Here is a 17,580-nt window from a genome sequence, read left to right on the forward strand (position 1 = left end):
CTGCTTCTCCCAGGGCCCTGCGTCCACTGGGCATGGTCGCTGGGTAGTGTCCAAGGCTCTCCAACTCCGTGTGCCTAAACAGGGCTCAGTATTTCCCCAGAGTCCATCCACCCACTGCCCCACACCGGGCGAATGGGCTGACGGGGGCTCTCTGGGCAGGACTCCCCACACGCTGAGGAGTCCATGGGCCTCCTGCTGAAGGACCTGGAGACGCTGGTGAGGACCGGACCGAACACTGAGACAGCAGCCTCCTGGCCCCGGGCGGCAGAAGGATGAGGCTGGGCCGGCGAAGGCTGGTCCTGCCCAGGCAGGGGCTGCAGGCACGGGCTGCAGGCAGGCACACGGGCCCTCCCTCCCCGTCTGGCTGCCGGAGTTAGAGATGGGATGGGTGGAGACTGAGCCCTCCCCCCTCCCAGCCCTGAACCAGAGGCGAGGGCGAGGCCCTCCCAGCGCCCCTGCCGCCTGGCACAGCCCTTCCGAGGGCCGGGTTTGCCCCGCCCCACAGAGAGCCACAGCGGCCAGGCAGAGACTGGACCGCAGGCACTCCCGCCGAGGGCCACACCGGGTAACTGGAGGGGCCCCTGCTCTGGGCAGCAGGGTGGCCCCAGGGGGAGCCCCACCTGTGCCAGCAGAACTCGGGAGAGGAAGTTGGAACACTTCCAATTCTCGCTAACAGGAGAGAGAGGTCAGAACCAGACCCAAAATAAGCATTAATGTACGACAGGGCGAACTCACTTAAGGAGATACTGATGCACCCTTCACAACCGGGCTCTTCATAATGACGAAAATTAAAGTGCACAGCACCTTTTTCAAAAGACACTGTGGGCTGTAGGGAGAAAATTAAAGACACTTTCGGAGTTAACGTTTGCTCTTTGTGAAATTTAATTAAAAGGAACTTCGTCCTGACACCTCGATGCCCCAGATCCGGAGTCTGATGAAAGACCGGGTTTCACAGAGGCCCTCCGAGCGTGCAAGCGCCCGGGGCTCTGGCACCTGCTTCATGGTGACGGGGACAGTGCAGTGATGGGGACGGTGCGAAGGGCCCGGCCCTCCCTGCCTCTGGGCAGGGCCAGGGCAGGCCGGCCCTGGAGCCCTGGCGGTTTCTCAAAGACACCGCCTCGCAGCACTGGGAAGGAAGCTGTTTCCCTGGAGGTAACTGTGCCTCCAATGCCACACCCAAGCACAATGCCATCCGGTGACGGGGTCAGGCCGCACCCTGGGTCCTTCCCGATGGCGTGTCTTGGCCCCGTGTCTCCTGAAGCACACGGGCCCCCACGGGCTCCAGTACGAGCACGGAGCTGTACCCGCCTGTCCCGCACGGCAGCCAGGAGAGTGGGCCCAGCGAATGTGAGTGCGCCCCACACTCCCGCCCAGGGTGCCCCCAAGCCTAACCCCGGGCACCTGTGGCCCCGGTCTTACTGGGAAGCAGGGTCTGCAAAGGTAGTGAAGGTGGGGTCACAGTGGACAAGGAGACCCCGAGTCCAGCGACTGGCGTCCCCTAAGAGGAGGGGATTTGGACGCAGGCACGCGAGGGCGGAGTCCTGCCTGACAAGAGGTGGAAGCTGAGTGGCGCGTCTCCACGCCAAGGACACGGGGCGAGGCCGGGAGCTGGGAGAGGGGCAGGGACAGGTGTCTCTCTGGCCCTGCTGACGCCTGACCCCTCACCCCGCACCATGGCGTCCAGGACTGCGAGGGCAGACACAGCGGCAGATCTCAGTGCCCGCTTGTGGTCGGAGCCCGAGGCGGCACGCCACACAAGGAGTGCCCTCCGTCTGGGGCCCCGGGGGCGGGCTGGGCTGTGCCACATGTCCCCACGCCTTCCGGCGGCCTCCTGGGGTTCAGTCTACTGAGCAGACACGCCCCTGGGCCGGGCCGCCCAGAGCAGGATGGAGATGCCGCACGGGAAAGCGGCTCCCCCAAATGCAGGCACCAGGGGTCAGGGGTCAGAACGCAGACTCCCTCTCCCGCCCACAACGCAGGCACCCGTGTTTCCATGGGGAGTCTGAGGACCAGGCCTCGAACTCAGACCCAGGACGCACACCCAGGGGACGCGGCTGCACGGTGCCTGCAGCCTGGCCCTCCTCCGAAGAGCACGGCCCCGCGCAGGCCTTTGGACTCGCCCAGGGACTCGCCCAGGGCCATGCGGCACCAGAGATGGGCGGGGCCCTGGACCAGCGCATCCTGCCCACGCCTCCACCGACTCATAAACGGGCCGGTGGGGTGGAGGGGGGCTGTGTCCCCGGTGCCCCCAAATTGGAAGCCTGCTACCACAAAGCTCTCAGTAGCTGAATGCTGAAAGGTTAGAATGGGCTGATTAAATTACATTTGCATATGCATTGCCATTTTTGAATACTCAAGAAATAAAAACTCGCAATGCTTCTCAAACAAAGCAGACTTCATGCATATTCAAATCTTCCCTTGGGTGGGGGTGCTTGGTCTGTTAGCCGATGGGCCTGACCGGGGCCCTGTGGAAGGCAGCTCCCGTCCCCATGCAGGGACCCGCCCTGTGCCGGCCACTCAGACGGCCCAGCACAAAGCGACAGGCCCAGGGCCGCGAGCTCGGCCCCGTGAGAGGCCCGCGGCCTTTCTCACTGCAGATGCTGGAGGGCCCGCCCGGCCTGCAGGCGTGAGGGCCCAGGGCGGAGGGGTCGGGGGGGGGGGGTCCCACGCTCTGCTGCCTCGAGTGCTGAGGACTGCACCTCGGCGGGGGGGGGGGGGACACAGGCTTCTGCCCCCGGCACCTCTGCAGCCGCCTGCGCCACCTGCCCGGCCGGCCCCACAGGAAAGGGTTTCATAAACGCTTTGAGCCAAGAAAAGCAACCCCACAACACTTGCCTGGCACAAAAGGAAAGAAACCCTTTCCTTAACACACCGCCACTAGGGCGGTGGCTCCCCGGAGCCCCTCACTCCCAGAGGTGGCCCCCATGGGCCTTCCAGAGGGTAGTCCCCCTTCTCACCGTGGCCCGTGTGCTGCTCAATTGAAGTTTCAGTGAGTCAAAATTAGTTTAACTTAAAAATCAGCCCTGGCTGGTGTGGCTCAGTGGATTGAAAATCGGCCTGCAAACCAAAGGGCCGCCAATTCGATCCCCAGTCAGGGCACACGCCTGGGTTGTGGGCCAGGCCCCCAGTAGGAGGCGCAGGAGAAGCAACCACGCACTCATGTTTCTCTCCTCTTTCTCCCACGCTTTCACTCTCTAAAAATAAATAAAGTCTTTTCTAAAAAATCAGTTCCTTGGTCTCATTTTGAAGTACTAAATGCCTGGAGACTAACCTACTGGACATTGCATCCTCCAGAACCTTCCACTGCACAGCTGCTGTGGAATCTCCCTGGCTCCCACGCTCTCCCACGGCCGGGCTTTCCCTCCTTGCTGGGCCCCCCCACCGCTCACCCCGCCAAGGCCCCTGGGCTCCACTCCTGGGTCTCCTGCCCTTTGATCTGAACAACACTGCTCTGCGTGTGTCCCCCTGTGTCCCTGTGTGTCCCTTGTGCTGCTGTGATTGACGGGGGAGGGCCATCCACTCTGAGACACCGGAGAGAGGGGCCGAGAGCGCGGGCAGAGACGGGACGCCCCTCAGCCCCGCACTCGCAGAGTCTGCACTGGCAGACGCCTGCTCCACCCGAAGCAGTCTCCAGACCCGGTGGGGCCCACCGAGACACCACAGCACGCCAACAGAATGAGGAAACCAAGCCTCAGAACGGGGACCACCACAGACCCCGGGAGCTGAGCGGCCTTGGGCCCACCGACCTCCCACTGCCCCCCAGTGTGGACGAAGGCTCAGCCTCCTGCCCTTCGGGAATGTGCTCCCTCTGCCCACTGGGCCCGGCTCCGCCCAGCGGGCCCCGCAGGGAAGCCAGGCGGCAGCACCCAGGAGAGGAGGGTGGCAGACTGGCCTGCGCGGCCTCCTCTGCCGCCTTCAGACCCACCTGGGACAAGCGCAGCCCCCCCTGCTCCATGGTCCCTTCAGGTTGGCTGGGGCAGCCTCCTCCCCGTGACAGCCCCGCCCCGCCCTGCCCCCTCTCCCTGTGGGCTGTCATCTGTGCGGGAGGACTGAAGGGCCGCCAGCTCCTCCTGTGGTGTAGTCGAGTGGCGTCTGGCTGCAAGTGCAGCGCCAGCAAGTCTGCTCCCTGTCCACCCCCACGCGGGGGCCGTCTAGACGGCCCCCCCCTCGCGGAGCCCACCTGGTAGGTGTCCCACAGGCGCACAGTGCAGCGCAGGGGCAGCTCCCTCATCAGCAGGTTGTTCATCCAGCGGAAGGCGAACTGCAGGTACCGCACCTCGTGCTGCTCCAGGTGCCGGTGCACCTGCTCTGCAAGACACAAACGGGGGGCTGTCGGGGGGCTGCCCGGGCTGGGCCTCGAGACCCGGCGGGGACAGTGGTCCAAGAGGCGCGGGGCAGAGCCAGGTCGCCCGCCCCTGGCCCCCCAGGCAGAGGCCCTTCTCCTGCCCCAGGCAGGCCCGCCAGACACTGGCCGGAGTCGGGGTCTGCAGGGGGAGAGAGATGGGCCCGCCAGCCCCTCCACCTCACCCAGGTGAACGCCCCCTGCTCCCAGGCCCCGGTAGTGGGGGCCAGGCGGCACGGTCCTGGGCACAGTGGGGCCGTCTGGGCCCCTGGGAGGGACCAGCTTTATCCCCCGCACCCTCGCCCACTCTCCCATCAGGGGCAGTCGCCTGTCTGCGGTGCGCTGCACTGGGGTTCACAGCCGACATCCCTGCAGCCGGGTCCGGGGCCGTGCCCAGCAAGTGGGGGGCAGCCAGGCAGAAAGGCCTTGGGGCCATGGAGCCCTGGAGCCCTGGAGGGGTCACCCCCGTGGAGTGCGCCCTGGCCCCGAGGCCCCGCGTGCCTACAGGAGGCAGCCGCCCTCGCCCACACACAGGGCCCTCCGAGTGCTGTCCGCACACTGGACAGCCGGCCTTGCTCTCGTGGGGGCGGCCACGCTCCCGGACCACCAGGCCTCCCGGGAAGGGCCGTGCCGAGGGGTGAGGTGTGCCTCCTGGAGAGCAGAGGGACCCTGGCAAGCCGCCTCCTCTTCGGAGCACGTCGGAGCGCGGACGACGTGGCTGCAGGGTGCCTTTCCTCGCAGACGCCAGAGCTGCCGACACCTGTTTTCTGCTCTGCAGGCCACGCCAGCGGACACTGCCTCGGGACAGGCGACCAGGTCAGGGGCGATTCTGAACCCGCAACCCCCATTTCACTGGCAGTGAGGGGCGGCCTACAGTGAACGCGCAGGCAGGTGTGAGGCCTGCCTCCTCCCAGGCTGAGAGGCTCTACCCACGACCCCGTCCGTGGCCAGGGCCTGAGGTGCCGAGGAAGGGGCCGGTCAGGTGGGCACGCGGGAGAGGCCACCACGTTTGCTGGCCGCCCCTCTCAGCACGTCTGCAGATTGGGAATTCTGCTGGAAGTCTCGTCTACTTGATTAAAGGTAAAAGTAAACTATGCAAACACATTACACCCCAGGATTTACACTAAAAAGAACAAAAGCCCACGGAACCCGCTGACTTGGCACGAACCCGAGGCTGCATCCACAGCCCAGGCACTGTCCGGAGTCGCCCGCCTGCCCGGCGGGGTGCATGACGAGGCGCACTTTTCAAAGCCCCTCTGCAGGCGGCGGGCAGATGCAGGTGCGGCAACGTCGGCGGTGCCTTGAATAGGCTCTGATTCAGGGGGATGTTTCGACTCTAATCAGTCAAAAGATACAAAGAACAAAAGCCAGCCCGAGAGCGGACGTGGCTGCTTGTAGCCAAGAGGCCTCCTTCCGTCCGGGAACTCGGTGTGTGAACAGCTCGACCAGACTCAGTGCAGGCCTGGCGCTGTACCTGGGAGGCGGGGGGCCGAGCTGGGGGGGGACAGGAAGGCAACGGGCAGACCTCAGGCTGCCGAGTCAGGAGAGGCCCGGTTCAACCCTCGGGCAGCTCTGGGACGTCCCACAGGCTCTCCCAGGAGAGTCCCTGGCACGGTGGCGGCCACAGCCCAGGGGCCTCCCTCAGCTCAGAACCCAGTCCCTGGCGGACGCTCCGGCCGACGAGCAGCGCCCGGCGGGACAGCCCTCAAATGGCTGCTCGAGGCTGTGGCCAGGCCCGTGTTGGGCGCCCCGTGGACCCCTGGGCCACCACAGCCCACCAGCGAAGTGGCAAAGGGGGCAGCAGTAAAGACAAACTGAGTGGAAGAGGCCAGGCTCAGGGCCAGCACCGGCCACAGGGGACACCTGTCCTGACAGGGCCACGCAGCCTGGAAGGGGGAGGGCAGGGCGGGCTGACCACCTCGGCCACGGCCCGGCACCGGGCACACGGCCACATGGGGATCCTGTTCCTCATTGTGACACCCGGCCACCTTCCCGAGAAGACCACTGTCTGTCTTCCGAGAACCCTGCTCCCCCCAGAGGTGTCCTGGGGATGGACAGGCAGGCAGAGCCGTTCCAGCCATTTCACAGTCTCGGGACTTCACCGAGGGCACAGAGGGGAATCTCAGCCCCGCCCCGCCGGGCACCCTGCGCCCAGAGGCCCAGCGTACCTCAGACAGAGGGTGGGTCAGGGCGGCAGACAGACAAACGGACGTGAGAGCAGAGGAGATGACGGAGGAGGCAGCTCCGTGAGTCAGGAGGGACGGGACGCTGCGCCCAGCGGCCCACGGAGAAGGCCCTTCCCAGAGCCCGGCTGAGGCACAAGCCCGCCCACCTCCGTCACGCGGCGGTGTCCTGCTGACCCAGGGTCATCTGAAGTGTGGAGGGTCCCACACTCGGAGGAGGCCGAGGCGGGGCGCAGGGCCCAAGAGGCGAATAAGAAGCAGCTGCACGCCCCGTGCCCACACCACCCCGTCCTGGCTCCTGAGCAGGGAGACAGACACACGTCCACAGACGCCAGCACGGGCAAGAGGACCGAGCTGCCAGGGCCCCTCAGCCCGACTGCACCAGGCAGGGGCGGGGGTGTGACTGCAGCTCAGAGGAGACTGGGAGGCCACCGCGGCCCAGCTCGCAGAGGACCCCGAGGGGCCGTCGCTGGCCCTTCGTGACGGCAGGCGGTGCCCCGCCACCTCTCAGGGAGGGGCCACGGCTCACGGGCTGGAAGGAGAATGACCCCGCCGCAGTGACCGTCTCCTCCAGCTGCTGGCTCGGACACGGCCTGACAGCGGAAGACAGACACTGACTCTTTATGGCGAGGGACAGAAAAGGGCTCACAGTCCCTCCAGCAACTGGTGACCACGGACAGAACGACTCTGGGGAATCATTTCAAAGCCAGGTTTGATGGGCTGCCTTGAGTCCAGACCACTTTTCCTCCTTAAGGTCAAGGAGAACTGCGTTATTTGGAAGTCTTCACTTTAATTAAGTAGTCTCAGCTTGGCAATAAACTCTGAACATCAATCTCGGGACACAGGGTCACAAAGATGTCACTGTTAAGGAGAAAAGCCTCTCAATCACGACCCGTGGGCGTCACACGGGGCAGCCACTGCCGCCCCCCAGTGCGCAGCACACGCGCCCACCAGGGCGGCTGAAACGGACCCTGCAGTGCAGCTGGGGGTCCGGGAAGGACAGTGCGAAGGGGCAGAGCCTCCGCCCCCACCGTGGCCCTGCAGAGGGAGGTGGAGCCCAGTGTGGACGGGCCCGAGGCTCCAGCCGAGGCCGTAAATGGGCGGGAGGGGGTCCGTCTCAGAGGCCACGGCTCTGTGCAGAGGCTCACGCGGCCCCGAGCCGGCGCGGGGCATGGGGATGGAACAGAGCCTGTCAGCGCTCGGTCTCCTAGCACAGAACTGAACGTCCTTGGCAGGCGGAACCCAGCCGGGCACGTCCAGGTGGGATCTTGAGAGCGACCTGGCTCCCTGGGCCTGCGAGGGATGTGAGCGGGCCGAGAGCCCGAGGCCCTCTCGGGACCCTGCCAGTCTGAACGAGGGCAGAGAGCTGTCCCTCGGTTTATGGAGAATAACCGCCTCTGCCTGCTCAGGGGAGGAAGCCTGAAAACTGGCCTAAACTCGGCAGAAAACCAGGGGTTGGGACGGTGGTGAGGCCCAGAAGAGGCGGAGCAAGGGAGCAGGGGAGGGTCCAGGAGGGTCCCAGGTGACAAGGTCAAAGCCAAGCTCTTCCAGCAGCACTGCCTTGCTGATAGCAAGCGGTCACGGGCCTGACCCTGAGGTCCTGAGATGACTGTGGGGGGGCCCAGGGACTGGGCTGCTCTCACTCGGGAGAGGGGGCAGTCCCCTGACCACTGCACTGAAGCCCCCAAAGCCACTGCCGCTGCAGGAGCCCTGCAGCATGGGGGCGCCCTCCCCACCCACCCCCCAGCACGTGCAGGCCCCCTGCCCGCCGTGCTGGGGCCCAGGGGTGAGGGCGCAGCTCCCTCCTCACAACTGGACGTGCCCGACGCTCTGAGCTCCTCCCGCCCCTCAGAGCCACGTGGAGGGTGAGGAACCAGAATACACGAGATGACGGCCAGGAGTCCCAAGAGGAACCTCGGCAGTGGGGACGGGTCTGGTGGTGGCCTCACCGTGGCCGGGCTGCAGCCCCCGAGGAAAGTCAGGGGCACGGGCAGGCCGGGGGGCTCGCCGAGCCCACAGCACCGCACCGCACCCCCGAGCAGGCGGGAGTGGGGGCCAGAGAAGGCGCCTGGCTCGTAAACACGCACTTCGCCGCGTCGTTGGGAAAAGCCGGCACAGCAAAGAGACGCAGGGGAAGGACTGGGGGCCCTGCCTGGCCCAGCCCGGCACCGCACCGACACCAGCCGCCCTGAGCACCGTGAGCGGTGCCGCGGGCACGTTCAGGGTCAGGGACGGGGCCGGGCGCGTGCTCCTCACACGGTCTCTGCGCCACACCAGCCCCGCCCCTTTCCTTTGGTACCAGATCATGCACGCACCCCTCCTCCAAACACGCGGCAGAACGCACCTGCGGGGGGCCAGCCTGACTCAAGGGTCATGACGCCCACCTAGACAGAGGACTCGGGGTCTCAGGGGCAGCGCCTGGCCGGGAGGGCCTGCTGTCCCACCACCCGGTCCGGCTCTGCGACACACAGTGACTGAGCCAAGGGACACAGAGCTGTGCTCACATCGGACAGGCCCCTGAGCCGCAGGTCCTGAAGCCACGGCCTGAAGTGAGTGAGGGGACAGGCAGGACAGCGCAACCCTGCGGCGCCTCGGCCTCGGGGCCCCCGCACGTCCTGACGGCCTGCACGTGCCCCGCCGACCCCCAGTCCGTGCATCCCGTGCGGACATGGCCCTCGCCACGGTGTCCCCGTCAGGGCACAGGGAGTCCCATGCTCCTGGACCGTCCCAGGGCTACAGCGGCACCGCCGCCTCTGTCTCTGATCTCTGACTCTTCCCTACGGCGGTAACGAAGACACTTTCACTCGGCCGACGACGAGGCTGAATCCAGTTTAGCAGCTGTAACTGAATTCTCCCTGGAAAGAATAAGTCAGTTCCAACCTGCGCTGCAGTCGAGACGCCTTTCAGAGCAACCTCATCTAAGTCACACGGAGCCCCAACTCAGACACGCAGGGAAGGGGGCCCGCACCTGCAGGCGCGGAGGCCGGACACGCCGTGGAAGGGCCGCTCTCCCTTAGAAAACACCCGAGTTTGTCACACAGGGGTCAGAGTGCACGACTCTAACAGCGACGGCCAAAGCCACCCTTGGCCTTCCCAGGTTCAGCTGGTGTCATCCGTGCTGACGGGTGTCCCCGGGGGACGGAGGAGCCTGCCCAGGGAGCCATGCCAGACACCGCCCCTGGCCACCCAAACAGGCCCAGGTGGCCAGGCAGAGCCACCCTCAGAGACAGCCCGACCTTGAAGAAGGCTTTGCAAGCCCCACACACGTGTGTGCACACACGCACACATGCATGCACCTAGACATGCACGTGTGTACAGGCACACATGGAGTTGCATGCTAAGTGAAACGGCCGTGCACCAAGTTGGTCACACGTTTCCAGTTTCTTAGGCAAGAAAACAGCAAACAGCAGGGACCAGCCACAAACGTCAGGGTGTGTCCACCTCAGGTGCTCGCCACCAAGCCGCTGCCCTCGCTCGGGCCTAGAGAAATGGAGAAGAGAAGCCAGAGCACGTGTGCGGGGGAGCAGGGGCCACGCGGTGTTTCTTCTCCGAGGCCGGAAACACGGTCCAACTGCCGCGGTTGGGAGCCACGAGAGGCGAACTCAAACACGGAGCGGACAGGCTCTCGGACGGGGGCGGGGGCAGCGGCATCGAGGGCGGAGAGGGCAGGGACGGGGAGGAGGACGGGCCCGTGAGCGAGGGTGCGGGCGCCGTGGAGACGACTCACACCCCGCAGCCCCTGGGGGCAGATGCTCCAGCACAGAGACCCCACCCGCCCTGGGCGTCCCCCAGGGGGCGCCGGCCCAGGTGCCAACGCTCCGGGAGGGCTGCGTCCCTGTCCGAGGCCTCAGAGGGCACAGGGGCAGGGCAGGGGCCCGTCCGCAGCCTGTTGGGAACCGGGAACTTGGCGGGAGGTGGGCATCTGAGCTCCGCCTCCTCATCCCGGCCCCCCACCCGTGGAAAAACTCTCTTCCACCACACGGGCCCCTGGTGCCAAAAAGGCTGGGACGGCCAGTGCAGGGGTCGGACCCACTCGCTCCGTGAGGCTGCCAGGGCCACGGCTCACTTTGGGGCCGCGTCTCCCTGACGAGGGGGCGCCCTCGGACGTGCCGCCTGCGCCCGTGGCGCTCACCTCTCCGGGTCCTGCCAGCTCTGGGGATCGGGCCGGGAGTCTCCGTCCTCCCGGTAGCGGCTCCACGCTTTTCAGAAACGTGGTTTCTGCTTCCTTCTATTTCTCTTCTTCTTTTTGCTTAAAAATCTCGCCCGGTGTTTCTGAGGTGCCTTCAGTGGAAACTTGGTGGAAGTCTCGGCTCTCCCCACTCACACCTGGCCCTCCTGTTCCACAGCAGGCGGCTCGGGCCTCCCGAGCCTGTCCTGCCCCCGAGGTTACAGGACAGACCCCGGGTCCCTCTCGGGCGGTCCGGCTCACGCTCAGCACGGACCCTCATCCCCGCAGGGTCCAGCCTCTCGGGCCGCTGCCCTTCCTGCTGTCCGCCTGGGTTCTGCGCAGACCCGAGCCGCCCCCTTCGATCACAGCACCCTTGCGCCCACAGAGCAGTCGCTTCCAAAAGGTCTGGGGGTAACAGCAGAATGCAGGACGGCTCAAAATGGAACCCCGCTGACAGTGCTTCTTACACGTCCTTCAGCCACTCCTCCCCACCGGAAATGAGGACAGTGGCACTGCCCCTCTCTGCTCACCCCTTGGCTTCCCTCTGTGCCCCGAGACATGTGACCTCTGCCACCTCTCCATCCTCTCCTGGCTTCTGGGGCACGTCCTCACGACGCTTCTGCTGGAACATCCGCCTCCTGCAGCTGGACCCTGCAGGGTGGCTCAGCTCTCTGTGCCCCACCTCTCCTCCCCCAACGAGCCGCCAAGTGCCAGAGCCCCGGAATAACTGCTCTTCTTCCCCGAAAATGCAGACACGACGCAGTGGTGTTTTTAAAGGCAGTTTTTCCTTCCCCCCATATCCTGCCTTTAATAAAATCTTTCCAGTCCCAGGAGAGGCTCCAAGCCCACACACTCTCCCTCCAGGAGGTGACTGCTTGAAATGGCGGAGGGGGCGTCAGGTGGCTGAGGCCTGGGGCACGGCTCCCACCAGCTGGAGAGTCCGAACCTGTCCCTCCTGCAGGTCTCCTGCGTGAGAGCCGGGCCACTTCTGTTCTGGGGCCGTCACAGGGTCCCCTGAGGGTCCGCTGGGAGAACACACACGTCGCACAGTGTGACCTGCTACGGTCCAGCCTCCTCTGGGTGCAGAAGGGCTGGTGACCTAACGGAAACCCGCGGGACGAAGCACCGTCCTCGCATGCAGAATGGCACATGCACCTGTGACCGACCCACAGGCCCGGGGGGGGGAGGGGGCCTCCAGCCGCCGCAGCCGCCACCTCAGCCAGCGCTGGCAGCCCCGCAGCGCAGGCCTCCCACACCACGCAGCGCAGAGCGGGGCTGTCCAACCAGGTCCCAACTGCGGCCCAGGAGCAAACGGGCGCTCGCCACAACTGCCTCACCCCCACGCACTTGCGACACCTGCCCTGCAGGACACCAGAGGAGAGGAACAGGACCCCCAAGGCGGCGACTCAGCACCACAAATCCTACTTCAGAGCACCAAGCGAGACTGGGGTGCAGTCTGAAGCTACTGGTTGGAAACTGGCCAACAGGTCCAAGAACGGTCTCACTGTGGAATCGGCAGCACACGCGCCCACACAGCTCCACCAGCAGAAGGTGGCACTCTGAGCAGACAGGCTGCAGGGCCGCTGAACGTGCTGAATCGAGTCAGCGTCACCGGCAGAGCCGTGAAACTGCACAACGTGCAGACCCAGTAACAGCCGTCAGACACACGGCTGGGACCCAGGCTGCACCGAGGACCGTGACGGGGTCCCGCATCGGCTCCGGGGGGCGTGTCGGTCAGCGATTCGCAGGCCGAGCGCCTCTGTCATGCAGACGCCCACTGCCGAGGCGGTCTGCAGGCAAAGGCACAGGTTGGGGGGCGGGGGGAGCACAGGGGCACTGACGCAGCAACGCAGGCCCAGGCACAGCAGGCCCCATGTCCACACGGAAGCGGAGCGCCATTTCCTACGCATTCGGCAGAACGCCTGCGGCTTCCCCAGAGCTCTCCACGGGAGACCATCTCCCTTCTCCGGACCTCGTCACTGGCTGGTGGCACAGATCTTCGCCTGGTTCTGCTTGCCATCTCTGTTAATGCTCTGTTCATTAATTCAACAGACTGCCAGGAGAACAGGCCCGGCCCGGCCGGCACTCTCTCCGCACTTAATTAAACCTTGCTGCGGCCGTGTGACAGGCAGCGAGCGCATCACAGGGGCGGGGGGTGAAGGTGGAAGGCATCGCGAAGCCCCCACTCACACACGAAGGCACAGGCTACGACGGCCTGAGCACACACTTTAATTTCTCCACACTACGAAAGATGTCGTTTCCAGACCTGGTAATTAATTGGATTCCGTGGAGAAATCACGCCAGCATCCCTGGCAGGAGGCACCGGCAGGAAACAGGACGGAGGACGGCCATGCGCAGCGCAGTCGCCCCAGGCGCGACCGTCGCCAGGCCTAACGGAGCGGGGACTGCCCGCCGTGGGTGCTCTCGGCCCCCCGCGCTGCGCGGGGATGGCCCCCCAACCCCACTGCCGCCTCCCGCAGCCTCCACGCCCCCTGCCCGCCGCGGGGCTGGCTTACCATCGATCCGGCTCACGAGCTCTTCCAGCATCCGCACTTTCACCTGGATCCCCGGCTGGGCGAAGGTGTAGTTGTCCTGAAGAAAAACAACGGCGAGTGTCACGTCACGGGCACAGCCAGGAAACACGCTCTGCGGGGACACGGCGGAGGGACACGGCAGGACCACCTCTCAGAGAGGCGCGTGCCCGTGCGGCAGGCTGCAGACGCCGCCCACGGCAGTGCCCGCCAGTCCGACTCCGAGGTCCAGTCCAGCCTCCCTGACGTCAGGGGCTCAGCGGGGACATTCAAGGGACACTTCGCGTGTCAGTGTGAGACCTTCAGACGGAAATGCAGCCACTGGGCCCGGGCAGGCAGAGCTCCTTCTGGGGACGCGTCTGCTGCATGGAGGGCTTGGGGACCAGACTCCAGATGCAGAAGGCATGGGGGACAGAGGCCCCGGGACCAGTACTGTCACCACCGAGAGCACAGCTTAGACAAAGGGCGCTGACGCCCCTTCCTCCAGGCCTGGGCACCTCAGCCAGCGCCCGGGCCCTTCGGCACCAGGGCTCCAGCTGGACTTGCACAGGGAGAGGCCTGCACCCCCTGGTGGCCACGGGAGGCTGCACAACGGCCCTCGATGCCCAGGGCCCAGCCCCTGGGGCCCGGCAAAGGCGGTTAATGCTGCCGACCGACCGCCTGTGGCAAGCGGGCCATTCCCCTGGATCGTTCTGGTGGGCCCAGAGTAGCCCCAGGGCCCTCTGGGTAGTAGAGGGCTGCAGGAGAGGCGTGTCAGGGGCAGCGAAGCCAGGCAGACTTGCCGGCCTGCTGCTTGGAAGGTGAGGACGGGCCAGGCCAAGTACGCAGGCTGGACAGGCCAGGGCACAGGTTCGCCTCCAGAAAGGACACGGCCAGCCCCCAACAACCCCACGAGACCCCCAGCCTCCAGGTCAGAGAGCGAACACGGCTGTGGCGACCGGTCAGAAAAGCCCCAGCAGCTGTCACAGGAGGCCTGGGGCTTGTCCTTCAGTGGGTCCTACGACCCGTGAAGACGTAAAAAGGCGAGCACAGAACCCGAAGCAGCCGAGTCCACAGCACTGCGCCCTGGACCTTGAACTCCGTGGAGCGTGTGGCCCCCACGGGCCTCACCAGGGGTGAGCATGGCAGGGCCACGGGCAGCGGCGGCCCAGGCCCAGCGCTCGGGCAGGTGCGAGGTCAACAAGGGGAGTCCTCCTGGCGTTGCAGACAGTGGGGGACGCGCCTGCTGCTGTCGCATCTGGGTCAGCGGGCGCCTGCACATGGCGGGAGGCACGAGAGGCTGCCGGCCTCTCCCGCGTGGGGGCGGGTCCGTGAGGGCAGCGCACAGGCAGCGGCCCCCCGCCCTGCCGCCCTGCCTTCGGGCCGAGGAGGGAGGTGGGGGCAGTCGGACGTGACGTGGAACACGCTTGGGGGCGATGTCCCCCCTCACAGGGGACAGGCCCTCAGCACTTGAAGACCCCGGACCCGGTGCAGGGACGAAGGAGCACGTGGCCCCGGGGCGCCTGGCAACGGCCCTGGGCTGGGGCAGCAGCCCTGCCCCAGAGGCAGACGGCGGGGTCTCTGAGGAGCCGGGCTGGGCATGGAGACAAGCGGCTGGGGTGGGAAACGGACGGGGGGGGGGGGGGACCCTGCAGCCTCGGCAGAGGCCCCGAAGGTGACCTGATGCTCGATTCCGACAAACGTCGGGGAAACCACGGCGCCCATGGCTCCAGGAAAACACGCCAGGAAGCAGGGGCCCCACTGAGGCCGCCTGCCCTGAAGGACTGGGGGTCCCCCTGCCCGCCCCTCTCCAAGGAAGCTACATTCCGGGCCGACGGGGACCCAACAACCAGCCGGAGGAGCCAGGAGGCCACACCCCAAACCTGGGGTCCGCTCCCGAGGGCACTCAGCTGGGGCCGCTGCTGCCCCCTTCTGCCCCCGGAGTAACGCCCCCGAAAGGCAACCTGCCACCTGCTCCGCCCAGGGGCTGAGCAGAAGGGTCTGCGTCCGGCTAAGTGGCGGCCCTGCACGCGAACACCAAGAGCTCAGAGCTTCCGCAAGAAGCACACGGAGAACGCGTGGCGCCCTGGCCAGAAACAGCGCGTCTCAGCGAGTTTGCGGGAGAGCCTCTCCACGGAGGAAAGAGAACCGTGAGTCACAGGTCTCGGGGAGATAAAGTCCTCCGGTCAGAAAACACTGGTAAAATAAAATGCACTGACAGACCACAAACTGGAGGGAAAAAATATTCTCCAAAAACAGGCAACTGAACAAAGCCCTGCGATGGAGCATCAGCAAAGGCGACGCAGATGCAACGCTGGCGGGGACGCGGCGTGGCCGGGACTGGCCGGTGCTCCCCCCCCCAGCACCCCACACTCACGGGCCTCACGGGCCACACGTGCGCACACAGACACGGCTCAGAGCTGCTGCAGCGTGGGGCCTTCCCGGGGGCACGCCCTCTGCCCCCACACACATTTCCTCTGGGAGCCACGTAAAAGCCACGTCGCCGCACGATGGTCGCTCCGGTCGTGGTCTCTGCCACGCCCCAGCCCTTCCATCGGTCGCCCAGCGTCGGAGGCGCGGCTCCTCAGAGCCCCACACCCCGGACCCCGCTCTAAACGCAGTCTGGCCCAACACACACTCTTCTGGAGAACACCGCACGTGGTGTCCGCTTCCACTGGCCGCCGCCGTGCCGGGTGCAGCCTGCTTCCCGTGCAATCGCCACCTGGCGGTCTCGCCGGTGGGTCCCGCGCCTCTCCTCTGGGTCGTCTCCCATCCGCCGAGTGCCAGCGGCTCCCCCCACCCCCGCCATGTCTCAAGTGGCGCTGTGGCCCTCCCTCTGCAGACCTGTGTCGTGGACGGAAGAGCGGGAGCAGTGGCCTCCGTCAGCATGGCCCCCCGGCCACCAGCCACGCCGGCTTCCCCGCACTCCTCCCTTCTGGACCTACTTCTCCTCTGCCGCGTCCTAACCTGTCCCATCTCTCTGTCATCCTGCCGCCGACTCGGTTACTGTCTCCTGTTTTAACTGATCCGCCCGCCGTGACCTGGCTGCTAGAAGGCATCTGGTTCTCTTTGGAAACCCGTGGGCTCTTTCCACAGTCTCCCTCTTCCCACCACGCTCCTCCTTTACCGGAAGCGTCCGAAACCCGCATGTGCTGCGGTCCCTGCACCTCCGTCTGGGGTCTCGATACAACCCCTCCGGACCCCGCATCGGCTCGCTGCGTCCGTCCGGGTCCTGTCCGTCCCCTGCGGCCAGCCCGTCCGCGGGGGCCTGGCCGTGAGACACCCACAGGCCTGTGCATGGTGACAGCTTCCCTTGAGGGCAGCGGTCCTCCAAGTGGACGGCCAACCACTGGGTCCCCGAGAGGGCTGGCACGCCGGCACGAATGAAGGCAAGGCCACCAAACTGTTCCCTGATACCAGTGTTCACCGTGGCAGAGGGAGAAGCAACCTCATTTGATGACACGGGAAAAATTCCTAACTTTACAATATTGTGTTGGATCTGGGCCCTTGAGTAAACACGTCCTCAATATTCCGAGGGGCAAAATGGGAAGGTCACCCCGAGTCCTCAAGACGCGCAACCCAGAAACGTGGTTTCTTCGAGCAAAGCTCTTTGCTGCACTGCTTGAGCTGGGAGCTGAATTAGACACATTTTTCAAGAAACCTCGTTTGTACTCGAAAGAAGTAATAAGAGGCAAACTGGTTAATCACACGGGTACCTGGCAGACATTCTCCCAAAACGAAACAGTTAACCTGTCACTTCAAGGAAAATAACTGACGGTACTTGTTACCAATATCTGAGTTTCTGAGCCAAAACCCGCCCTGCGGAGAAGCGCCACCTGCCCCCCGGGCTGCACAGCCTCTGCTCGGAGCCGGGGGGCGGCAGATGGCAGCAGGGGCCCCGGCGTGTGCGACAGCACCTGCCCCGCGTCGAAGGCGCGCACACCTCGTGCGGGCCGGGCTCTTGCACACCACGAGCAGACGGCGTCACGGGGCCGTCGTGGGGGAAAGGCCCAGACAGGCCAACGGGCTGTGAGGTGGCCAAGTCCAAACGTCGTGGACGTGGCTTCGGACTTCACGCTGCAGTTGGCGTTCAGGCACCAGCATTTGCACCGGTGCACAGTATCCGCTCGAGGATGGTAACACCCACAGGCCCTGCCAGGGTGGGCGGACCTCCTCCCCTCCCAGAGGCCCCGGAGCAAGGCCACGCCTCCCTCAGCCGCTGTCCGGAGGCCATGGACCAGCGTGGAGGCGCCACACGGCCACGGAGCCTCCCGTCAGCTTAGACCGAGAGAGCTTCGCAGAAAGCGAAGCGGCGCCTTCCTCCTCACCAGACGTTTGCATCGTAAAAAGTGTTCCTGAGTCATGAGGTATTACGCC

The 17,580-nt window shown here is 65.6% G+C and overlaps 1 protein-coding gene across 1 annotated transcript in view; it reads right to left on the bottom strand.

Moving 5' to 3' along the window:
* Positions 1-17,580, bottom strand: part of TBC1D22A (TBC1 domain family member 22A) — a 101,216-nt gene that overhangs the window by 22,267 nt on the left and 61,369 nt on the right. The window contains exons 10-11 of the mRNA XM_037160435.2: positions 13,210-13,285; positions 4,181-4,308 (exon numbers count right to left, since the gene is read on the bottom strand). Of these exons, the coding sequence (XP_037016330.2) occupies positions 4,181-4,308; positions 13,210-13,285 (204 nt within the window). The remainder of the gene's footprint in view (positions 1-4,180; positions 4,309-13,209; positions 13,286-17,580) is intronic.

This window comes from Artibeus jamaicensis, unplaced genomic scaffold, assembly GCF_021234435.1.
Source record: "Artibeus jamaicensis isolate MK-2021 breed Jamaican fruit bat unplaced genomic scaffold, CSHL_Jam_final contig_233, whole genome shotgun sequence".
In the NCBI taxonomy this organism is placed as follows: Eukaryota; Metazoa; Chordata; class Mammalia; order Chiroptera; family Phyllostomidae; genus Artibeus; species Artibeus jamaicensis.